Source organism: Heloderma suspectum, chromosome 7, assembly GCF_057233095.1.
Source record: "Heloderma suspectum isolate Gila_16-S chromosome 7, 16-S_ref, whole genome shotgun sequence".
Taxonomy (NCBI): domain Eukaryota; kingdom Metazoa; phylum Chordata; class Lepidosauria; order Squamata; family Helodermatidae; genus Heloderma; species Heloderma suspectum.
This window is the reverse complement of record NC_139464.1, coordinates 78,463,932-78,490,412: the sequence shown is the minus strand read 5'-3', so window position 1 is coordinate 78,490,412 and position 26,481 is coordinate 78,463,932. Positions and strand designations below refer to the sequence as shown.

At 40.1% G+C, this 26,481-nt stretch overlaps 1 protein-coding gene across 2 annotated transcripts in view; it reads left to right on the top strand.

Annotated features, from left to right (window-relative positions):
- Positions 1–26,481, top strand: part of CNTN1 (contactin 1) — a 310,396-nt gene that overhangs the window by 202,801 nt on the left and 81,114 nt on the right. The window contains exons 5-9 of one of the 2 annotated variants that reach the window (XM_084810708.1): positions 1,036–1,159; positions 4,431–4,463; positions 5,853–5,891; positions 20,915–21,041; positions 23,581–23,759. In XM_084810708.1, coding sequence (XP_084666834.1) covers positions 1,099–1,159; positions 4,431–4,463; positions 5,853–5,891; positions 20,915–21,041; positions 23,581–23,759 — 439 coding nt within the window. In that variant the 5' untranslated portion in view covers positions 1,036–1,098. The remainder of the gene's footprint in view (positions 1–1,035; positions 1,160–4,430; positions 4,464–5,852; positions 5,892–20,914; positions 21,042–23,580; positions 23,760–26,481) is intronic. The other variant, XM_084810709.1, reaches the window with a different exon arrangement.

Here is a 26,481-nt window from a genome sequence, read left to right as displayed (position 1 = left end):
GGCTTTGAATAAATAGCCCCATACTAGGCTAAGGTAAAGTATGTGGTATGGAAGAGGTTTGCCAGTTCAAGTCGCTATCAGTAATTAATAGCACATTGTTGTTTGGCTAGGTAAAAGAGGAAAGGGAAAGATACCACCTAAGATGGTCTCTCTGAAGGGGTGACAAATGGGCATTGTCACAGTCTTCCTATGTGTCTTGAGCTTGAAATTTTTATTGACCACCAAATTATAGGGAAAATTTATATATCTTGTTCTGTTGATAGCTGATGGCACTTAATGTTGATAATTTTCTGATTATTTTAAGGCATATGGGCAGTATCCTCTTTGGCACTAGTGCTAATATAAATTACGTTTTGCTAGCATAAGCTATATCTGGTGCACCACCAATAGCTTTTGCTTGCACAATGGAATTTCCCAGAAAACTCATTGCACCAAAAATATTATTGGTGTTGCACTAGAGATAGCTTATGTTTGTGCAACATAATTTACTTAGTGCTAGTCCAGCCTAGGATACTGCCCTGTGTGGGCAGTATGCTGGCTGCTGTCAGCTGGGCACTAGGGAACGGATTGCTGTTTGCCCACTGAAATGGCAGTCTTGATCAGGATAGCTGTGGGGGCAAAGTTAAAGCCTTTTCTCCCACCAGTGACCCTGATTAAGATTGCTGTGATTTTACCTACATCAGGATTGCTGAGGGAAAAAGTTAAAGCCTGTCCCATCCCCATCAATTTTGGTGACAATCCTAATCAAAATTTCTGGGGGCAGAAACTTTAAGTTAACCTCCTGCTCCCCCAGTGATTCCTGCAAGCAAATCTGCTGTTTCTCCTCTGCTATTAACAACAGGGAAACCACAGTCTTGATCAGGATCATTCAGAGGGGAGTGAGGTTAAAGCCTTCATTGTTGTCATGTATGTTGCCAGAATTGTGTATTTCCAGGATCTAACAACATTTTTATACACTGTCTGTATTTATACGACCAGATATGCATTGGCCAGAAGCAAAATAAGTGATTTCTTTTTTCTTTTCTTTATGGTCAGCTTTTTTCTGTTATCTGAAGCTGAGTGTGGCAGAAATCCTTGTGAATTAATATCCTTGTGAAGATGAAGCTGCAGTCTTTAACCAGTCATTTTGCTGCAGTCTGTTCCATTTTCTGCCTGGCAGGTAAGATGGCCTCTATGTTTAGTCAATTAACAGATGCTGAAATGATACTAGCAGTGGAGTCCTATTCATGTCTATTCAGAAGTAAGCCCGCTATGTTCAGTGCGACTTACTCCTAGTTAAGTGTGCATAGGATGGCAGCTTAAGCTCCACTGAACACTGTAGGACCTACATCCAAGTAAATATGCACAGGATTGAGCGACAAGTCTGCAATCCTACACTGACTTACACATGGGTATATATTTAGTACTAATGCATACAATGTTCATGTGACTTTAGTTAGGACCCAGATTTTTACAATTTAACCCCTTGATTTGCTTAGATTTGGAAGTCATCACTTGGCACTTCACAGGCAGTAGTGGGGTTAATACCTGGAGGTAATAGTAGTAGGAGTCACAGTCAAATTCTCCTCTGCTTAGGCAATACCACACATAAATCACAGAACCTACCAGACCTGACCCCAAATACCTGTTCATGTACCACCTTTCCTTAAATTTGTGACACAGTACTGCATTAGAAGAATTAAAGTAGTTAGATGCTGGGGGGGGGGGAACCCTAAGAATCAAGGAGAGGTTTTTGAAAAGGACATATTCACTGCAAAACTGGCAGAATGTAAAAGCATTAGTCATGTTTATGTTAAGCATTTATATATCACTCTGGGGGTATTTACAAATGCAATGAAATATCAATGAGAACAATCTACAATAAAGTGAAGAAAGATGAGCAACAGAAACACTTATTCAAGCCAGTTATTGATCAAAATTAATCTGTCGGTTTGCGCACACCTTATCTTAAAGGCAGGGGTGTTAACCTCAGACCCACAGGCCAAATCCGGTCCCATCCCAGCCCTTCAGGTTTTCCCAGAAGGCCAAAACCCCCTTACCTTTTCCCCTAACCACCAATGGTTTGGTGGTATCCTGGCTTTTGTGCCTTTTCCCCCCACTCTAAAAGATTGAAATGCCTCTTCTAAGGCCTGGTTGCTGGCAGTAAGAGCTTTAAGCTAAAGTATGCTGGCATTTGTGGGATTTCTTTTTTAACTTTTGGTCCTGCCCCTCTTAATTTTTGTCCTACCCCTTTTGCCTTCAGCCCCACCCACCACTGGAATGGTGAGAGCTGCCCTAAATTTGATTTCAGCCCTTAGGCTGAAAAAGGTTCGGCACTCATCTTAGGGTATGGAACAATGCAGGTTTTTGATAGCAAGCAATTTTTTAAATCAAATTCGGCCTTCTGACTTCCAAATATTATCCGTAGAGATACAGTAGCAGCACCTTGACTATATGTATGAAGTTATTTTTTAAACAATTTGACTATACATACCAAATTATCTTTAATTTAAATGACAAATTTGAAAGAGGTTCTTACAGACTTGGAGCAAAGCTGACTTCGGAAGGGCAAGCACATTATTTTGTGTCACAAAGGAAACCACTGTTGCTCATAGATGTGTGAAATAGAGATTACTGCAACTTCCTACATATTCCAGCCTGTCTCCTTTGCATGTCCATAACAATTTTTGAGAGCCAGTGTAGTGTAGTGGTGAAAGTGATGGACTGGGTGCCGGGAGAGCCGGGTTCTAGTCCCCGCTCGGCCATGGAAGCTCGCTGGGTGACTTTGGGCCAGTCACAGACTCTCAGCCCAACCACCTCACAGGGTTGTTGTTGTGAAGATAAAACGGAGAGGAGGAGGACAACGTAAGCTGCCTTGGGTTCCTTGCAAGAGGGAAAAAGGCGGGGTATAGAATATAGATGCAATAAATAAATAAATAAAATATATAAATAAACTTTTGAAAAGTGATGTGTAACATTTTTATTGAAGTTTTTGGGGACTCCTGTTGCTGTCTATGTGAATGATTTAGAACCTGACTAAAAGAAATGATTTTCATTATTTTGAAAACAGTCACAAAGACTGTTTGTTATTGCACACACTGGAAATATTGTAATTAGAAGCAACTTTAGGAGGAATAGCTGTGTTAGTAGCTGTATCTATTGCCTCAAAACCAAACAAAAATAATTTTATAGCCATTTAAAGGCAAATGAATTTATTATGACATAAGCTTTTCACACACTGGAGTCTACTACCACAATGAATACATTAATTTTTAAGGTACTACAAGACTTTTTGTCGTAATTTGAAAGAAGACGAAGATAAATGTGAGCTTTTGTGAGCACTATGTTGCCTTCATGAGCTAATGTTCTGAGCCTTGAATTGTTGTGATGTATTACAGAATTCCTAGACTACGATTGTAGCCACTGGCCTTATACAGACATTGCATTCTGTAACCTCTTTGATTGTTTTGACTGAAACGTTTGCCCTTTGAAAAAGCATAGTATTTGGTAAAGAGACATGAAGTTATGGTTAATATTAGGATAGTACATTCTGAAACGAATGGATGATTCTGAAGGACTTCAAGATCAGTCTTGAAATATGGATTTGTAGACTCAGTTCTAATTCTGACCACCCCAATTTATACTTGTAATTAAATATAAACATTAAAAAATAAATATTTATAATTCATATTTGTCATTATCTTTGATGAGCTTCCGCTGGGCTTTAAAAACCTGGCTGTTCAGGTGGGCATTTGGGGTTGGTTAGGGGTTTTTAGAGCAGTGTTGTTTTGTTATGTTGCTTTGTTCAGTTGATAATGTAAATTTGTATGCCGCCTAGAGTGGCCGGGTAGCCGGCCAGATGGGTGGCTAATAAATCTAATAAATAAATACATAAATTATTTAATGCAAATGACCGGGGTCCAAAGTGCTTCCATGCACACATTCACTGTGGTAGTATTAATTTTTCCTTCCAGGTTTTGTGCTTTATGGATGCCACTCAAAGTGGGTCTTTTCAGGAATGCTGTAGCCTGCTGGCCCCAGATAGGGAGAAGCTAAAAAGCCCCCATGCATGCACCCATTGAAGACAGTTGGACTTAATTCTGAGTAGGATTGTGCTACTCAGAACTCCTATAGCTCAGAACTCTAACCAATGTAATAGTTTGCAATGTTGCCACCTGTATTGGTTTTTCAGGTTTTTCAGCGTCCATCCATTAATTTATATTGCTAATGGATCTCAGAGACTAGACCCTTTAGTTGATTAGCTTTAAAGGAAAAAAAAACTTTCAGGCACAGGAGAAATCCCATCTCTTTCCTTTTGTTTCCCTTTCCTTTCCTTCTCCTTGTCTCATTGCCAGAGAGACTTAAAGCAGGCAGAAGATGTTTGTTCTTTTTATTAAGACAATACTTGCTTTTAAGTTATTTAGTGTTTGTTCTTCTTTTATTGAATATAGGCCTGAAGTGCTCAAGTGCTGCAGGAAGCTCTGGTGAGTGACATGACAATCAGGAACTTCTTGATTGCTTCTACACAGATTAATACAGGCATATGCATGTGAAGCACAGGAGGGACACGAACTGGATAAATAATGTGCTAGTGGTCAAGATTTCAGTACGCTAAAGGCAGAGCTGGTTGGTTTTTATGTATTTCACCCACTGAATTCAATTTCACCCATTGAATTTGACAGCAGTCTGATACAGAATTCTGTAAATCCCATCCTGTATTTAAATCCCATCCCATTTATTTAGCACTTGAAATGTCTGAAAACACATAGAAAGTATCTGTGGAAGCTCTGTTTTCCAGAGATAGAGCATCTATACCTTGCAAGCCTAGCTGTCCCTCCCTCATGTCCTAAGAAATGTTCCATCATTTACTTTCAAAAACTTACCCATCTCCCTACTCTTGGGAGTACATTGTGTGTATTGGCAAAAGCCAATATTTCAAATTCTATAAAACTCAAGGCACGATCCAGCCAATGTTAAATGCTTTTGATTCCCAGTGTTTTCAGTAAAGGAAACTTAAACACATGCTTAACTCACCTATTGCAACACTTAACTTTGGCTGGATTGTGCCCTCAAGAGTTTAGCAAAAAGTATGCAGATGGAGAGTATGAATATTTACAATATGCAAATTTGCAGTTGTTGGGTTGATCGTCAGAATTCTGTACTGCACATAATCTTTATTTTAATGGTCCTCCTACTGATTCAATATTGTATTTCTATACCAAAAATATTCTCTTAATTTCAGCTGTTTTTTTTAAAAATCTAAATGTTATTCCAAATATGCACAACTAGCACAGTTTGTTTATATATACTTTGCGTAATTACATAATCATAGATTTATAACATTGCTTATTGGCATCATTTCTGGTGCAAACTTCTTGTTTTGATGAGGAATTTGTACAGAATAATAACTGTTCTGCCTGTTCTTCCTTTTTAACATGCATGGTGCTAAGGATCTCATACTTGATGTTCAATATCCAAACATAATCTGCATATGTGATGCTTTGTGATCTTGATTTGTATGTTCATTGCAAGCATAAAACCTCAGACCGCTTTAGGATGGACATTCTTCAGATTGACACTGTGAAGTTTGAATTTGCCCCCTTAATCTTGGTAATCAAGGAGGAAAACACAACGAGGTCAGCTCCAGCCAATATTAAGTACTTTTTGGTGGGACTTGATCCGAATCGTGCCCCTGCTAATGAAACACATATTGTATAGAATGACTTCCAAATCACACAGTAATCTTTAGCATGTCTTGCATTTCTACAAAAGCAGTTTCTGGCACTTCATTTAATAATAGCTGCTCATTACGAATATCTCTTAGGAAACTAATTTTCTTCCTTTCTCTTTCTCTTGCTTAACTTTGCTTGAAGTACGTGATACAATCCATGGACTGACCGTCCATGTGCGAGGTACGTTGCTCTTCAGTTTCCTAAAAAAACCTCTGATTAAGTTGAAAACAAGTCTAAGAATTAAAAGCCTTTTATCTTGACTAATAGCGCAATCCTGTCTACTGAGAAGTCCCACTGAGTTCAGTCAGGTTTACTCCCAGATAAGTGGTTATAGGATTGCAACCTAAAGGTACAGAGGGACCATATAAAGTGGTGAGCATAGTTTATTTATTTACAATATTTGTATACTGTCCTTCAGTTGTAAGGGTTCTCAAGGTGGTTCACAACAGTAATAAAACAACAATTCAAATATCCATCCATCCATCCATTCATTTATTACATTTCTATACTGCCCAATAGCAAAAGCTCTCCAGGCGGATCACATGATAAAACTTAATATAAAACCTTTTGCATTCAAAATTAAAACAGTTTAAAAACAAATCAAAACCAATTGACAATAAAACTATCAGGACCTGATAAAAACTAAAGTGCCCATCATATGCTGTCAAATGGCTGGGAGCAGAGGAAAGATTGGACGGACTTCACTGGGGAGAGAATTCCACAGTACGCAGCATTCCACAATTAAAACAATGAGAACTAAAATCAGCAATTACAAAAACAAGGGAAGTAGCAGATAAAAGAATGGCAGTGTCAAAATTGTCAGATATGTAGGCTGTTTTATACCATATCATACCTCTGGTCCATCTACCTCATCATTGCTTGTGATGTTTATGCTGACTGGTAGCATCTCTCTAGGGTTTCTTTCCCAGGTGAACCTGGAGATAGCAGGAATTGAACTTGGAACCTTTTGCATGCAAAGCATTTGCTCTGGTGCCGAGCTTCAGCCCTTTCAAACAGAAATAATACAATGAAATATATAAATCTTTACTGCCCTCTGAAAGGAGGGGTGGGCATGTGGCATTCTAAGCTTATGTGGTGGGAATTCTACATCTTAGATACGAAAAGGGCTTTGTTCCTCATCTATAACACTCTAAACTCCCTAACTGATGAAACTCACAGGAATCTGGAACTCATACAGAATAAGCTTGAAAATGCTTGGTTGAATGCAGAGGTAGTTAGCAGGTAACGTGATTCAAGAAGAAAGTAAACTTCATATGAGATAAGAGAGGTCTATGCCTGACACCAGAAAAAGTGCAATTTCTTGATGAAAGTATCAGGGAAAGAAAAATCTTATGGCTTGCATCCTGAGATCCCATGAGCAAAACTCTGTTCACAGGACGCTTCCATTGGTGGAAGGGAAGGGATGGGATGGATGCTGATTTCCCCAAACAGCCCCCTGGGGAAGATAACAGGAACTAGCCTTGTGCATAATTAGGCGCCACTGAGAGCTTGCATGGTGACCAGTGCTTTTCTCTATGGTGGGTCTCAAGCTGCTCCTCCATCCAGACTACTGCAATGCTAGTCCTTAATGAATGTATGAACTGGAACCTGTTTTGAGGCCAAGTGCAGATGTGATGTGTCTACATCTGAGTTGCCTTCTTCGCACCGAACAACAACCCAGGGTATGGGTTGTGTATGGGTTGTTGTTGAATCATGGGTTGTTATTGAGTCATGGATTGTTGTTACATGTGAACCCTGCACATAATTTAACTATGATATGTTAACCAAGAACAACCCAAAATGCACAATACAATAACAAACCATAGATTCTCTTCCTGGGTTGTTCATGGTTAACAATCCATAATTAAATCATAGTTCAGGGTTCGCACTATGTAATGACAACCCACAATTCAATGACAACTCATACTCAACCCATAGACCTGGTTTGTATGAAACAGGAGCCTATTGTGGGTTCATTAATCCTTGAGAGGCTGTGGTGCATGCTGTCTGAAGTTATGAAACTAATATGGGGCTTGCCATGGCTTGTTGTGTCATGCAAATCCTGCTAGGGAGAGTTATCTGAGGGTTAAACAGCCCTCACATAACCCTAGAACAGACCATGGATTATGTGAGGGTTGTTTTACCCTCGAATAACCCTCACCAGCTAGGTTGCATGACGAGACAAGCCTTGGCAACCCTCACTTGGGGTTGCATATTCATAATGGTGGATAGCACACACTACAGCCCTTTAAGGGTTATTTAACCCATGATAGATTGTCATGTTGTCTGAACTGACTCATACTCAACCTGTTGGTTGTCATTACGTATGAACCAGGTTGTATGTTAAGTCTGCACCAGTATTAACAAACCAAAGTTAGCTTTAAATTAGAGCTCAAAGAACAGGGTTTGAAGCTAGTTTACAAACACTAATTAAAAGTAACAATAGAGAGACTCAGTTCATATGTCATGACTACCCAGGGTTTTAAAACCTGGGTAGTTGTGAACAAGCAGGTTCCAACTCTAGGTTGTCTCTCCTCCAACAACTCAGAGTTCCAGGTTTGGACATCACAATAAACAATCCAGAGTTGTTTAGCTCCTCACATTTATAGCAGGAGTGAGTGGACAGCCAGGGGCCAGCACACTGCTTCACTTCCACTTGTTCACGACTTCCCATGGTTTTAAAAAAACCTGAGTAATTACATTTGAACTGAGCCTTAGTGTTAACATCAGTGAAGATGTGCGTTGTGGTTAACTCTGAAAAGACGTGGTGGTGGTGGTAGGATTTGCGCAGAAGAGGAGGTTACGTGAGCCCATGGGACAGCTTTTAATCATGGTTAAGAAATTAAAAATGTTACATCTGCACCTCTCCTGAGATACAAAGTTCATAATCCTCCCCTGTTCTAAGGATATGTCCTAACTAGAGACTTGCTGATACAAAATGCATATAAAATTCCTTTGGTCAGACAAGAATGCAACAAAATTAAGTTGTAATTTGGGTGGCAGTTTATCTGAAAAATCTCATAAAGTAGGAAGTCCATAGCTGTTTTAATGAGCATAAGTGAGTTCTGCAGGATTTGACACACTTGATATAGAGAAGTGGTCTTCAGCAGTTAACTAGAAAAACAGTAATTATTTGTGTTTCAGATAAATTGCTGAAAAATTTGCTGAAAATCCACTGCTGGAAATCCACTTTACTTATCCATCTTTCTGTGACATGTGGCTTTTTAGAGTGCACTTTCTCTGATAAAAGGTGAACAAGAGCAGCAAATTATTCAGTTGGGAATAAAGGGACGGTTGGCTTTCGAGCACTCCAGAAGATATTTCAAAATTTAACTGACCAGTGACATTTTACCTTCCCTTTTTCTTCGGGATGTCTATCATTTATGTTGCAGTATTTTATAGTTAATCTATTAATTTTTGTCTTTAGCTGAGGGGAAAAAGTAATAGGCAGCAGAAGCTTTCTGTGTGTGATTGTATACACACAGAGTCTCTTCTCAGGAACTGGGTTCTCTGAAAATCTAAGGATGTGTGAGGCAACTTCAGCATTTCATGGCTGACATGTTAGAGCACATTTTCCCAACATATGTATGTCCTTTAGTATTCAAGAATTATGTAGCGATTTCAATCATTTCATAGCATGAGATAAGTCAGGCTGCTACTATTTTTTCATGCTGTGTTGAATGGTTCCTTTAAAACTGTCCAGACACAATATTGTGGTCACTGTTATGTTCCTAATGCTAAATAGAGCTTTTTCTATTTGAAGAACAACAACCTGAAGCTATATATGGAGTTTTTCCAGCCTCTGTTGTGAACTGGAAGCTGGAATTTATATTTAAATCCTTCCATGAAGCACACAACATGTGGCAAGATTCACAGCTTTTTACAAAGTGAAACATTTCTGCCTCTAAAGATAGTGTGTTACTGTATATGCCCATTATATCCTACCAATGTTGCTATATCTCACAAATGTACACTCAGAAGCGAACATGATGGTACTTGATGGAGTTAACAAACAACAAATCATGTAGTTTGTTGTGACCATAATTTTCAGGAACATCGGAATATGTTCTTCTGGCAGATGTTTGGGCTCTTTTCAAAAACAAGTTTGTACTAACGAACCCCTTTCATTCTAATTAAGAACCACTTTTTGCACAAGATTCTAAACAATTATTGAGAGTTTGGAGGTGGACATCCTGGTTTTCTACCTCATGTAAAATTGTTTTAGTGTTGTTATGTTCTCACCCTTGAATGTATCTTGAACTCTCTCTCTTTTTAATGACACTGAAAGATGGTCTGTCATGAGTTATTGGTCACCATGCAAACTGGAAATAATGTGCATATTTCTAGCTGATATCATTTAGCAAGCTGTATGATTTATTTCATATAGTTATTTCAATATTTAGTCCATTGCACTCCTAGGCCTGGAAGGGAACAAACAGGTTGGATTTAGACCTCTAGTTTTTCCTAAAATTATTTACGTTTGTTGAGTTCTTAAATAGTGGAAGAAAGTGGAAATAGCTTGCCTAAAGGTGCCAAACTGGTAGTGTTTGCAGTATGTGTGGAGAGTGGTAGATGGAAAGTTTGTTACTCACTGGACATCTTCATGTAACCTGAAGTTAATCACCAATTGATTTCTCCCTTTTAGTGATAGCAGAGTATGTTTTTTGGGAGAGGAGGGCAAGATCTCATCTGAATTATATAAATAGGGATAATAGAAAATGATTGTAGCTACTCAGTGAATGTATTGAGTAGCTTTTATTTGGAAGAAATAAAAGAAGTGCAACAGGAAGTATTACTGGCCTAGAATTTTCAATGTCTTTCTTCCATAGAAAATCTATAGAACATCTATCCTCCTCCTCATCATCTCATTATCATATATAGCAATAGCAAACTCAGGTGCTGAGTTATGATGGCTATGTAGCTGTATTGCCCAGGCTGTGGGCTTCGAACTCTTAATTTAGAGATGCCAAGATAGTGATAAATCAGATCTAGGTTTACTTACAAGGAGATACTTTACTGAGTACAATCAGCACACAGGCATACCTAATGGTTGGATCAGACAGCTTCACCCAGAGCCATGGGGTGAAATGGGTTTTATACCATACATGTCAGCAGTGAGGCAGCATGACAACAGCAAGCGTTAATTAGCATTCGTCTTCAGCTTTCCCAGCATAGGCTAGCAGTGCTTGGTTTCCAGCACAGCCACTTGTAGCTTTAAGGAAAACAAACTTCACTTTCCAGGCGTATACTGATAAGACACTCCACTCGTTAGTATGGAATGGGCTTGAGGCTGCCCTATTGCTCTTTGACTCATCCTGGTAAATCAAGAGGCCTGTTAGGGAAAACAGCAGCCTTCTGAACCAAAGACAGAGAGCACTTCGAATCATCTAAACCCCTCTAAAACTACTAATAGCCTGGGGCCTTACATTCCACCCCCCCCCAGATGATCAAAGAGTGATTGAACTTTTGTGTCACAATCTCTTCTTACCCAGAGTGCCAGATGTTCTTTGCCCTGCCGTTTGATCACCAGGGGGTTGATATCTACTTGAATGTATACTTTAAAATGCGACAGCCATATGAGCAAGCACACAAAGCTATAAAGCTGCCAATAACAGTCAGAATTATTGCAACCACTCACTTCCACCCCCACCCCCGATTCTTTGAAACCAGTCTGAAATCGGGTCGAAGAGGAACTCCTAGGTGATGCATCTTCTCACTTTGCACATACAGAGTCCTTACACTGCGATTTATCACACTCCACTTGTCAGGAATATACAGGCAGCATTCCTGCTGCAGCATGGCACAAACACCACCTGGGCTGCTGTAATCATGTCCAGGGCCAGGTGGTTCTGCAAAACAGCAGTTCTCATGCATGTCATCTCTGTCTCAATGACTGCTAGTGCCTCGGCAGTGATGTTCAATACCATTTCTATTGCCTTTCCAAAACTTGTACATTATTGTGGCTACTCCACCCATAGGTAATAAGCTCTAGGCATAATCAGCTGAACTGAAGATACCTTGTTGCCACTTCACTTTCTAAGCCTCGTAATTACCTACTGCAGGGCTCTTCAAGGTGTCTACAAACTTATAGGGACCCTACAGCAGCCCCAGGGAGCATCTCTTCCAATCTACCCTGGGGGCATCCAGGGCCGCGCTTTTTCTCTATAGATCTAATAATTACCATTAGGGGTGGCCCAGTTAATGCCAGGGCGCTCTTTCCAATTTGTGTACACCTACCCTTGGGCATTGTCACTGGGGCATGCATTTATGGTCTGGCACCCCCTCTTTTTCTTCTCTTGGTTTTTCTCTTTGTCCTCCTCTTTTCCCCTCACCTGTCCTTCTCTTTCTCCCTGTCTTTGCCTTTTCCCCCTTCTTTGTCTTCTGCCACTTTCTCTTTCTTTCTGACTTTCTTTCTTTCTTTCTTTCTTTCTTTCTTTCTTTCTTTCTTTCCCTACCTTTGTCTTTGTCTTTGCCACTGTCTTGATCTTTCTCTCTTTTTTTCATGAATTTGTTTGCCTTTTGCATGTTGACTCTGAAGGCTCTATCCCGGGTGGCACTAACATTAAACCATTGGGAACCATGCTCAATGTCATTCGGGGTTTCAACTGACAGTAAAGACGTTTGCAAATATTGCATAATATTTAAGAAATCATAAAATGCATGCAACAAACTATCATTGAAATCTAATACCATGACTGGAAAACATTTCTTGCATGGTAAGGCATGATGGAGCAGATCCAGCAATCATTCTGCTCCTCCAGGCTGTGTGGTCAGGGCCCATCAAGATCAAGGGAAGGGCATACTCACACACGCAAAGAGTTCTAGGCCACCGCTTTCGCATCGGCAACTCTACGCTGCATGAGTTCTGGCAGAGGGAAGTCCAAAAGTTTGTCGAGGGCTCCTTGGAGGTCTCTCTCAGTCTAAACCAGTAGCCAAGTCCAGACACAGACAAAGGAATTCCTTTCAAAGCTTTATTCTTCTTTTACAACTTAACAACTATACCGATTGCAACTAGATCTGAGCAGCACAGTACCTATGCCCTAAGTTGGAACAGTTGGTCCCCATTTGAAAGGGAATTACTGGCAGACCCCTGAACTTAAGGACTAGGGAGAGTCCCTCCCCTTTTCCCTTGGAGCCTCTGGGCGCAGCCATTGTTTGCGCGCCAACCGGGCACTTCGCCTCCTTTCCGCGCCCTCCATCTGGCGCCGGTCTCTGTGTCTGCGTCGCGCATCCACTAAGTCTGCTATCTGTGCTTGGTCACTCCCTGGACTGCTAACTAAACTAGGAATGCTGGTGGGAGGAATCTCCGTCAGCTGTTGGTCCTGGGAAAGAGGAGCGCACTCCTCTCCCAGGAGCGACTGCTCTTCCTCAGAATCAGAACTACTCTGGGATTCTATGGGCTCAGTGTCCACCCTGACAAAGTCATAGATCAAACTCAGCCTGCCATACACTGAGCTGACTACAAACACAGACACTCAATTTACAGCAACGAGAGTTCAAGTCCGTGAAAAGCCTCACAGTACTTTCCATGGCAAGCTTTTAACAATCTAAAGTTCCAGTCTATGTGCAGAGTGTCTCTAAAAACCCAGACAATGATGGATCCAAACAGAGAAGGCTTCGAGCAATGAAGACGAGATGTTTTCAGCAAAGGCTCCCCGCCGCTGCATCAGCTTAAGGGGGAAGGTGTGATTGTACACCCCTTCCAGATCCCTTGACAGACAAGGGCCTTTAGCCTTTCAGCAAGGCTTCTGTCTAAACAGAGCAGCACCGCTTAGCTCTCTAGCAGTGACGCTTCAACCTGGGCAACCTTTCTGCAAATCCCACTCTACTTCTGTCAGGTTTCTACAGACATCTTGTAGCCTCCCTGCCTGTCAAGGCTAGACTAGTGGCGGACAGGGAGTTGGGTGACTCCCCCTGGCTCTGCTCTGGGAACACTGACAGAGACAAGCTCATACAGACTCTGACATTCTAAAACTAAATAGGCTTAAAGTCTTCTAGGCTACTTCTAATCAAATCATGGCTATAACTTACAAGGTCTCACAGCATTATTGAAGCTGGGCTTTGACATTTTCACTCTCATAACACTTCTTCACTCTAAAAATTTACTGTCTTCTCCCTACACTGTCCCAGCTTGGTTGCTCGGAGACTGGTGAGGGGAAACGACTGTCTAACTAGGAAGCTTGCAAAGACATTGCCAGTGCTTTTGAGCTTTCAATGGATCTACTTGGAAATCTGAATCTAGGTTGTTTCAAACACATTAAAAACAAAAAAACTATATCTTTTGCAAGGAGAAAAGGAGAGATAATCGGCCATGATCCTCTCTCCCTTGCAAAAGTAAACTTACAGTTACAGGGCAGTTTTGAACTGCACAACTCTTAACAGCAAGGGAAACAACAATTAAACTTTTCAAACACTTCTCAAACGAGGACTAAAGAAACTGAGGCTTGAGTGAGGGGAAAAACTCTTGGGGATAGTTATCATTAGACAGGCTAGCCAGGGACTCACAACATGACCACCATCACCCTCCTTCTTCTTCTTCTTCTCCTACACTGTGGCGCACAAAAACAGAGTGCCGAAACTGAGGCTGCTACAGGGAGATGGGGGTCACTTTATACTTGCATTCTTCATGCAGCCATCAATCTTCTTTAGGAGGTGGCGAGGTGATTTGCAGAGCTTGAGTAGAGCTTCACTGTTTGTATTTGTAAATCCCAAGTTCGAAACGAGACGATGAGATACAGGGCAACCAAATCTTTGCTTTGTCAGGGTTGGCAAATGGCTCAGGTTCGAAGTTGGGATTTTTCTGCTGGGGTCTCAAATAGGAAAATAGTTTTTGTTTGCAGTTGTAACAGCACTTACAGCATCAGCCAGCCAGCCAGCCAGCTCATATGCAATTCTCAGTGTTTTTGGAGACAGTTACTACGATATCTTCTTTTTTTTCTCAATCAGGTTGGGTCTCCCAGCTTACACAGGTTCTTGCAGCTTGCAGGAGCATGGTAGTAGCACTTTTGGCCTGGCCAGGAACATGCTGTCCGGTTTCTTGATCTCTTCAGCACACATGCTCAGGCAGTCTGATACTGGACACCTAAATCAGTGAGATTTCTTCATTGCAGGGCATCTCACAGCAAAAACTTAATGGTTACACTCTTCAGCAATCATATAGCTGATGGTCAGTAGCTACAGGCTCTATGTAATTCTAGAACAGTTCAACTGAGATCTTCAACATGGTCTCTCTGCTTCATTCTGCCTTGGGACCATCCTCTGGTGCACTTTCCATTCCAGGAGGAGTCTAGCCCATGCTCTGGGAGCACTGATTCTTCACCTTTACTCCATTCCTCGACTTCATCTTCTGGGTCTTCATCTTCAGTTCCCACTTCTTAGGGGTTTCATCCCAATCAGGTGAGGTGATGATGTTGCACACCTCAGAACGCTTTGGGCAATTCTTCCGAGCTTGGCATATCAGCCTAACGGCTAACTTTTCAGCCTCACACTCCTGCGCCTCATTGGAAGCCAGGCTGTCTTGCAACATTTCTCTAATTAACAGCCTTAAATCTTGCTCTTTTCCCAGCTCGTCCTTGAGCTTTTCTGCTGTTTTTTCTCTCCATTCCAACTCCTTCTGCCTGACAGTTTGCAACGCTGTCAGCACAAGCCATGCCAGAGTTCCTGCACCTCCTTATCTGACCACTTTTCCAGCTGCAGAGATTCCAATGCAGTTTCCAGAGCCACTGGCGTGCAGTCCTTCATGGCCTCTGGGCATGCTACCGGTCCACTCAGGACCGCTGATGGCTTTGTGGCCGGACCCCACAGCTCCAACTGTGGCCAGCCTGGGAGTTGGTTCTACATGCTGACACCCACATTTGTGACTGGACCTCACAGCTTTTAACTGTGGCCAGTCCGGGAGTTGGTTTAACATGCCAACACCCACATCTGCCTTCCCTTGGAATCTGAACATAGCAGTATTCTTGGCACCCTGCTTGCTGCGCCAATTGTATTGTCCCGGCCGTGGGCTTCGAACTCTTAATTTAGAGGCACCAAGATAGTGATAAATCAGATCCAAGTTTACTTACAAAGAGAAACTTTATTGAGTACAATCAGCACACAGGCGTACCTAATGGCTGGATCAGACAGCTTCTCTGAACTCAGAGCCATGGGGTGAAATGGGTTTTATACCATACATGTCAACAGTGAGGCAGCATGACAACCTAATTAACGTAAGCGTTAATTAGCATTCCTCGCAGCTTTCCCAGCATAGGCTAGCAGTGCTTGGTTCCCAGCATAGCCACTTGTAGCTTTAAGGAAAAAAACTTCACTTTCCAGGCGTATACTGATAAGATACTCCACTCGTTAGTATAGAATGGGCTCGAGGCTGCCCTGTTGCTCTTTGACTCATCCTGGTAAATCAAGAGGTCTGTTAGGGAAAACGGCAGCCTTCTGAACCAAAGACAGAGAGCACCATGAATCATCTAAACTGCTCTAAAACTACTAATAGCTTAGTTCAGGCCTGGGGCATTACAGTAGCCAAAACAGGGCTACTGGGAAATAAGAGGGAGGTATCAGCATGCCTGATACCAGAAGTAAAAAAAAACCAAAGATAAAAAATACTCAGTGTGCATCCCCTCCCCCCAAACCTTCCTCATAAACGAAGACTCTGCATGCTCACTGACCACAGAATGTTGAGTGTCTGATGGGGTGGGGAATGGAATACAATATCCTGAAAGAAGTCATGGCTGCTTTTCTGGAATACTGACCAGGAGCATGCTACACATGCTACATTGTTGTAAGTCCCGCTTGTGCTGTTTCTAAGAGCATGTCTTTACTAAAGAGTCAAACTAGCTTAATGGTCATTCATTCTTCCCAGAAAACCTGGAAGCAATGGGTAGAAACCAGTGGTGGCACGGGGCTAGTACTAATCGCGTTGCACTAGTGTTGGTTTCTGCCAGTGCAGCATCGTTAGCGCTGCGCTGCACCACCACTGGTTCTCTGGGGTGGGGGATCTCCGTTTCTCAGAACCTCACAAAACTGCAATTCACGGAACTCTTTGAGAGAAGCCATGACTATTAAATTAGTACAAAATGGATATACGTTTGTAGTGTAGATGTGGGGTAAGTAATATATAATTTCATATATTAATATATGAATTTCTCTGAAAAATGTTCACAGCGTTTTTTCTGAGGCATGTGCTAAGCCCAGTGGCTTTGGCCAAGGATGGAATTTATATTTCTTTTTAACAAATTGTTTTCCATTCTAAGAATTCATTAGTTTTCCACTTTATTGTCATTACTGAATGTAATACGATCACAGTGCTGGTTCAAGGGAATAAAGACCACATAAAAACAAAAAGGCAATAAAAAGCAAACTATTCCTCAGAATATCGTTTGTATTCACTCAATTAAGGTGACCTAACTTAAGTGTTGCTTCATTTCAGATGCAAACTTCCTCTTAATTACTGGCATGTAGTGTCCAAAGTGGGGGAGACTCATTTGAAAGATCCTCTGTATACAGTCCAGGAAGCGCTGTCTGTAGCTTACTAAGATATTATCAGTCAGCTTTTCTTTTCTTTTCTTTTCTTGTGTGTGTGTGTGTGTGTATGAGGGAGGGAGGGAGAGGGAAAGGAATGAAACAAAACGTAATAGCAGAAATGAGTAGCAAAATAAGTGCCACAAACTTTATAGGGACTATTTTTAAAATAAAAAGTATATCCATTTTATTTTTTATATAATGCTACCCCAGCTTTTATAAAGGCTTTGAACCTCTGTTTGCTTTGTACAGATTTTGGTAGAAAATTCATCCATATTCATATAGAGTTCTGGTATGAATCTTCAATATTACTAAAACAAGTCCACACACAATGCAAGTGAAGAGGAAAGATTTGAAATATTGCTAACAAATATTCCCTATATATGTAAGCAAAATGTAATCCATGGCTAGTAATGCAGTTCAGTTATTATAGAATGGGAAGAAGTGGGAGTAATCCTTATTGGTATTTTCATTTTATTTTACATAATAGTGAGAGTTTCGACATCATAGTAGAGAGCCTTTTTCAGCCAAAGGGAAGCCGTAAGATAACTCACTCTTCTCTCTCCAGTTATCAGTATTTTCTCCCACAAGCTACCAAACATCTATAATCACTGCTACTGCTAGTGCAAAAAAGCAGCCAGACAATGGCCAAGGTCCAATGAACTTTATCCATACACGACAATGGGTTTCATGTGCAGGATATTTCCCACTGTACATGCAGAAGGCTGTAACAGAATGAAAAACTCTAGCAGCTGGTTAAGGAAGAAAGGGAACTCTGCAAGCATAGTGGTAGGTAGCCATATTCTGCTGAGCTTGTAATTCTGTTGATCAGGAAAATTTACTGATAAGATCTTACGCAGTTTAACTCAGTCTACATCTAAAGGCAGTGACAGAATTTCCTCCAGTAGCCCATACTGCACATGTTTGAGCCCTTGTACAGCCAAACAGCAATGTTTCCCTTGTAATGATCACCACAGGTGTACTGCACTGGAATAATAAAGGCCACTACATATATAGCTATGGGACTAAAGTGGAATGACTTTCATTGACTCTGCTAATTTCACATGTTTTGTACATTTTCTTATTTTAAAGTCCCACTTTTCCCTGCTTTTCTGAAATAGGTACTATGTGCTTTTAACTTTTATCCTCAAACTCTCTTTGAATTCTGTATGCTTGAGAGTTGTTATAAATATCAAGCCTACAAAATATAATGTTATTCATCCATTTGAAATGGCTACCTTAATACTTTTTGCTATGATAGCAAGGTTGCTTCATTGTAAATCTTGCTCTCCAAATATTCACAGTACAGTTACACCTTTGGAAGTGCATATGCACAGGCTTGAATATGTAAAATCTTTCTAGTCGGTTGTTTTCTTGGGCTGCCTTTCCCGTTCCTAGAGTGAAGCTGGAAGAACTATTGTGGTCTGCTCAAGTCTGCCAAGTTCAAAGAGTGATGCTGTGACCCATTAACCTGCACAAGACAAATCTTTACCAAGATTTGAAGAGAGATCAATCTTCACATATACACAGGATTATGAAATTACAGTTCATTGCTTGATTTCCCCTTTTATTTGTGGATAAAATTGATTTTCTGCACTAAATTAGATATGTGCACATTCTAATTTGGTGGTTGATAAAATAAATTGATTCAAATTAAAGTGGAAGAGGCTTTGCTGTTTCTCTCCAGAGTGAAATTATTTCCCAGTCACAATAACTCCTGACATTGATATCCAGTAGAAAGGTCAAATAACATATGTTTTGTAGTGATGGGCTGTATTAATTACTTCAAAAAGCCTTTAGATGCTTAGTGAATGATCTTACAACATCTCTGATTTATTACTGTATATTTTAGCTTTTATTGCTATCATTTCAGGACAGGATCACACAAGAAAGAAAGAAGGAAAGATAAGATCACTTTGAATAACAATCACATTTAGTTTATTGCCTTCCTAGTCTTATATTTACAGGAAGGGGCAGTTCAAAGAATGGTGTGCCTAGTAAAAGACCAGGCAAAATGGCAGTGTTCATGTTTTAAGCATTTCTTCCTTCATTGCTATAATTTTTGCATGCATTTCTTTGTTACTGTATATAACATCAACAGCATGAAGTGCTTACAAGCATTTTAGGAACTCTCTTGATCCTAGCTATAGCTGATATTACTTTAAAAGTAGTGTCATTTTATATTTCAAAATGTACATTTTGTAGATAATCAGTGGTAACTACATAGATGAGGAATGCCAGAACAAACTGGCCACCTACCTGATACCCATCTTATTTTATCTATTATGGTGGGAGGGAAAGACAGACGGTAACACTGATAACACCAGGCACGTGACTTTCTATTTATCTGAATATATTCTCTGCTAGAAACATAATTGCCTTTTGAGGTCTGAATATAACAGAGAGGCCCAAGTGAACATGAGGATATACCTCTATGTGTATATATGCACTGTCGGTGTTTGTTGTTGTTGTTGTCTTACTGTTGTCGTCTTTAAACCTCTATATATTTGAAGCTTGTTTGCTGTGAACAGAGGAATTTTCTATGACATAAACATCAAGGTGTATTAATCTAATCCTAGAGGTTAATCACATTTTTAAAAACAACTACACATCAACAGTTTTATACTGAATGACTATTATGCCCTGAACACAAGAACATAATTCAGTTGAAATCAGATAATATTTATTTACTCTGACTAAAAACAGTGATTTTTATGCTTTGGAGAAATTTGTGATGTAGCCAGTTTGGAAGTTAATGTATCTTAAATAGATTTACAGATAACTTTAACAGAAGAAAAATGATCCTAAAAGTAATATTTTGGCTTTATTTCACCATTTAACAACACAAGTAACATATTTCCTTTTCATTAGACATTACTAGTGTTTTATTAGCATGAAGGTACTAGCTCTCATTGCTGAAGGATGGTCATTTCTAAAATAAAAGGTGCCAGGGGTTCTCTACTACCTCAAAGTCACATGTCCTCAGCCCCACCCGGAAATATTTTGCACTTACCCTAGATGGAAGCTGTGGCTATGTAGTGTTGGGGGAAGGCAGTCTGCATTTTTTCTTCTTCTTGTTCTTCTTCTTCTTCTTCTTCTTCTTCTTCTTCTTCTTCTTCTTCTTCTTCTTCTTCTTCTTCTTCACTAAATGTATTACAATTGTCAGAGTTGAATTCTGGGAACACCCTGCTGTCTTGAAAAGCAGGGTAGTGGAAAAATCAGATGGTAATTTTTCTTGCAGAGTTTGGTGACTAAGCAAATGAAGCTAACTTTTTAACTTCAGTGCTACTGCATATAATGGCTCAAGCCAGAGGACATCAGATGTCATCACCATCTGGTGGCTATTTGCTGGACTGTACAAGAGGTTTTAGCTGTCTTTATCATCCAGACAGGCAGATGTACAAGTTACAGATGCCTCCATTAGCTTTGGCACCAGTTGGCAGATTGATAATGGTGTCAACAGGGAGCCAGTGGCCTTAAGAGGAATTTTATCTAGTTCACATCTTTTCTAATGGGAGATATATTGACAAGATATAGTGATGAACAGGAAGCTAGAGCATTTAAACTGTTGGTGCTGTACTCACTGCATTGACTCACTAAAATGGATTATAGGATTTATAGGCATTTACATTTTTTGCATTCTATATGCACTGACCTGATATTTTCAAATGCTTTTAATTTATTTTCAGATGAATTAAAAGGTTATGGGCCAATTTTTGAAGAACAGCCCATTGATACAGTCTATCCAGAAGAATCCCCAGATGGAAGAGTTTCAATGAACTGCAGAGCCAGAGGAATCCCTACTCCCACTTACAAGTAATATATGTTGATCTCTTAACTTCTACAAATATATAGGAGTTGCCATTCATTTCAGTCTTAGAGATTTTAGTCTGGAAAAATGCAGCTGTGGTGGATTACCCTGGTAGCACCGGACAAGTCGGTATTGCTGTCCTTCATGGGAATAATCACAGGGTAGTTGTGGGCAGAAATGACATGCCAGAAGCAAGCACTGTGAAATACTTTGCTTATGAGAAACTTTGTTAGGGGGTTTCTGTGTATATCTAGAGAGATAAATTTAAATCCATAACCTTCCTATACCATTACTTTTGGTATAGTGCAGTAGCATCTGGAAGTGTAACATAAATGTAAAATGTAACTTACTGTACACTGAATTTAGGTGGGGCTATATACAGTATACAGCACGTTACATTTTACGTTACATGTTATACTTCCAGATGCTACTGCAGACACTTTCAGACGCTACTTCCAGACATTTCTGAATGTCTCTCCAAATAAAATAAGCTTATATTTGCTCAGGAGATGCAACTGTACTCAAAATGTTGATGTAAGAGCTTTAAGGCATTTAAATCCGGCCTGGCTTTCCATGGCCAGACTGTGAGGAACAGAAATGGACGTTAGCAATGTTTTAGCATTCTATTACAATAAGAAAATAAGAAAGAGTGACTAAACTATAGGAAGCTATTTCAGGGCTTTGAGTATGTTCCCAGAGAGGTGGTTTTAAACATTTGCTTCATATTAATTTACATACTATGTGGAAAGGTTGGATATGAGGAGGACTAGATACTCCCCCTGGTGGGCAAAGTGCTACCCTTCCATTTCTTTCACACCAATGTAAGTAAATGAGAGAAAGCCTGGCACAAGGTAATACAAAATACTAGGTCGATCCCGAGTCTTTGAGCATCTGAGAGTCCACTTTTCATTCAGTTTCAATAGCATCAAGACCCAAATCACACTAGATTCAGTATCTGGTGGTTGGCATTGGCTGACTGAAAACTGGGGCTGCTACATACAGGCTCAAAAGGTTGCATGCACTAGTCAATACTGACACAACCCGGAGAAGGAAGGAATTAACGTGTCCAGACTGCTTCTCACTCTGGAAATCATAGTCAAATGAGAACTCCCAAGTCATATCTGTAATATGATAGGGTCCTTTCCTTTCACCTCCACATCCATGCTGTCTTTCATCTAGTGGATAGTCCTTGTTCTAGGACTAGCAAAAATAGAAAGTATTATATCCATGTTATACCTGTTTTTTGCCTGTTTTCTTAGTAGTACACAGGCTTAAATATTAGTGATGCTTTTCTGCTGGTGAATGATTGAATAGATAAAAACAGATGTGTTTGACTCAGAAGAAAGCTTTTCTTCTTCAAAAGCTGGGATCAGTGCCATGCTAATAAACATTTTAATCACTTTCATATCCTGATTTAAGGAGAACAATGTGTTTCACACTTGAAAATTTGTAACAGAAAATTAGTTAAATATATCAAATTATGAGGTTCTTTTACAGAATATATATTTATTAGAACCTATACATAAAACCAATAAACATGTCATAGTAATTTTTTTGCATGGGATGCCGACATTTCCAATCAAGACAGCACTTTTACTTCAAGGATAGTGTACTTTTCTAGCACTATAATTGCAAAATTTTATCACTGGAAAGAAAGCATATTGGCTTGCTCCCTCAACTCTCCTATCACGTCCATTGTGATTTAGTGCTTTATAGATTATAATTCCATCATAGACACCAATTGGATAGAACCAATGATGTCTCAACATAATTTCTTCTGCACAATTTTGTCTGAAGAATTGTGTGGCCTTCTTTAAATTTAATCTTAGTTTTTGTTGTTTAATACATGTTTAAGAAGCTGAGCATTTCCCATTTTTTCCACTCCAGCACAGCTGCATTTATATATTGCCAAACAATGCTTCACAAATGTCATGCATCTTTTCCTTGTTGGCCATTTTCACTTATGTAGTTCTATGAAAGTTGTGAAATCACCCCTTCCAGTTCTTGGTTGCACATTCAGGAGCATGAGTGCTCTCTATTGCAAGACTCTCTCCCTTCCATTCTGTAGGAATAGGATATAATGCTTTTGGTGCGGGATTCACACAAGCTCAAATACAGTGCTAGTAGAAGCCCTATTCAGGCATTATGATCGCAAGAGGGATGGAGCTGCACTTGTCAGCCCCACCCCCAATGTCCCCAATATCCCTGTGTTGATCAAATAAGTCTTCAGGGGACTTCCACTCACATTCACTTGAAGCCTCCACATGAGTGGGGACCCTACTTTATTAGGGTTCTAGTTGTACAAAAGTTGTGCAAAGTAATGCAAGTAGACGTCCCTTGCAAACCTCCCTGATCAACATGGGAAGGTTGAGGACTTAGATGGTGGGACCAGCGCATGTGAGGTCATTGAGGGTGGGGCCAGTGTGCTTTGCCCCATGTCTCTTACCCGTAATCAAGGACCCTTTGCAGGCATAATGCAAGGATAATGCCTGAATAGGGCTAGAAAAGTGCAAGTGTTTAGATTTTTACTTTCTCCCTTAATAGGTGGCAACGTAACAACTGGGATGTTGATATTAAAATGTCAAAGGAGCACCACAGTATGGTAGGAGGTAACCTGGAAATCAATAATCCTGAGAAATCAAGAGATGAAGGAACCTATGTTTGCATTGCATACAATATACATGGAACTATAAGGAGCCGGGAAGCAACTTTAAACTTTGGATGTAAGCAGTACTTACATTTTAACAGATGAAAATATGGACATTGTTTTGTGTTGGTTGGTGTATAAACTATTCTGTTGAAGTACTGGGTCAGTTGTAATATTGTTCAGGTGTCGTGTTGGCTTAAGAGAAACTTGTAAATATCATACAAGATAGAGCTGTCGGTCTTGAAGAAAAGAAATGCACCCATAGTGATCCTCTCAAGCGTTTCAAAATTAGTTGCTGAGGCGTCAGCCTCCTCCATATAGTTGCTTTCCATATTTTATATTTATCATGATTAGACAGGCAGAGTTCCTCACAATAATTTTTGGAGGATTACTGCATCTCTCTCAGTCTGTTGCTCTGTGTTCCGTACTTTTCCGTGTGATGAGAAATTCAGGGACAGCAGTATGGAATTCCTTTTGGATGAGAAATCTTTGGAGATTTATGGTGCCTTTTCTTGATAAATCTTATCATATGAGGGTAAATCTGTAATCGTATGTATACATATAAGGAGAAGGCACTCAGATCATCAGTGCTGGTCTATAACATAGTGTGAGATCCCAAAACAAGCAACATGCCTTTTGGAGCTTCTGGATAGTTTCTTGCAAGCCAGCTGCCCAAATCAGATCTTTGTCTCATGCTAGCTCCATTCTAACTCAAAACTGTTTTCCGTTCTGCCACATGCAAATGCACACCAACAGAACTCCTGTCTAATCCTCCACTCTACAGCTACCTGTATGCGCCTGGCCAGAACAACCTATAGTACTTCACAAGCTGACATGACTTTTATTTTCTGCCATCCAATGAACACGCCTCTTTGTATTTTATGGAGGTTTACTCTGGCCCTGTTTGACAAGCTCTGCTTGAAGAAATTGTTCTCCATCATCTGAAGTATAAATGTGTCGCAAGAAGAAAACAGGAGAAAACATACTTAGAAAACAAGATGGCTCAAGTCCCAACTTAATTTGAGTAGCTGCATGCTAGTCAAATGAACATGACTGAAGGTTTTATTTATTTAATAAAATATTTTTACACTGCTTTTCTGCAAAACAGTCACATTGAAGATGACTCTGAAGTAAAAAAAACAATTAAAACAAAGCAGCAACGCAGAGAAAATTTACAAGAAGATACCTGCATTGTAATTACTATAAATTCTTTGGGGCAGGAAACTTTTGCTTATGTTAAAAGTTGCATGCATGAACCTATCAAAGCTAATGCAACAGCCTTCAGTACAGAAACCTTTGCAAAAATATCTCTCTCCCCCTTTATGGAGGGTAAAACCAATTAGTATCCAAATTATTATTGGACAGAGAATTCATGGGGAAGTGGTTGAGTCAGAGTAGCCATTAGATATAAACGGCAGCACTGGAGCAAGATGTTCACATCACTTTATGATAAAGATAGCTCCTTTGCAAGGAAATCCCATGCATTTCAGTCAACTTGGGGAACCTTATGCAAATGTTTTCTGCATATTTGGTGCCATTCAGCTTTGAAAAGGATGAATGCACAATAATATTAATAGTTAGACTTTAATTTCTGAACAGAAATAATATCCATTGTTCCATAAATATTGTCATACTATACAATAAACAATATTTTGCTTATGGAAACTGGAATCAAAAGATGACTGTAAGCACGGTTGCTGATGTTAAAACACACACTAGAGACACATGCTTTAAAATTATTATTACGGAAGCCAAATCAGACGAGGAGCATTGCTGCTGTCAAATCAGTTTGGAACATTTGCAAAATTACTGTTATTTTAATATACATACAGCACATCTGCCAATCCTTGCAACCTCTATTTTCAGCAATGGTAAGCCAGCCCTACCGCACCTCTGAAAGTTTAACCAAAATGTCAAAATAAATGTTAAGAGTCTTTTTTAGGCACAAGGTTTTTCTTTTCTTTTTTGTTTTGAATTAGTTTTTAAAAGTTTGGCACTCATAGAGGCAAAAAATGCACTCATGGCCTCCAGAGTTAGAGAGCAGAGCATTTACATGGACATAGCTGATTAAAGTGGGTAGGACTGTATAGTTTTTAAGAATAGAGCATTTTCTATAAAATTTTCTTTAGGCCATAACTTGTTGTTGAGTCATTAAGTTGTGTCCGACTCTTTGTGACCCCATGGACCATAGCATGCCAGGCCTTCCTGTCCTCCGCTCTCTCCCGGAGTGTGCTGAAGTCCATATTCATTGCAGCGGTGATGCTATCTACCCATCTCATCCTCTGCCGTCCCCTTCTCCTTTTGCCTTCAATCTTTCCCAGCATCAGGGTCTTTTCCAGGGAGTTTTCTCTTCGCATTAGGTGGCCAAAATATTTGAGCTTCAGCTTCAGTATCTGTCCTTCCAGTGAGCACTCAGGGTTGATTTCCTTTAGGATGGACTGATTTGACCTCCTTGCAGTCCAGGGGACTCGTAAGAGTCTTCTCCAGCACCACAGTTCGAAAGCATCAATTCTTCAGCGTTCAGCCTTCCATATAGTCCAGCTCTCACAGCCATACATTACTACTGGGAAAACCATAGCTTTGATTAGACGGACCTTTGTTGGCAAGGTGATGTCTCTGCTTCTTACTATGCTGTCTAGGTTTGCCATAGCTTTCCTTCCAAGGAGCAAGCATCTTTTAATTTCATGGCTACAGTCACCGTCTGCGGTGATCTTGGAGCCCAAGAAAATAAAATCTGTCACTGATTACATTTCTTTCCCTTCTATAATCCAAGAAGTGATGGGGCCAGATGCCATGAT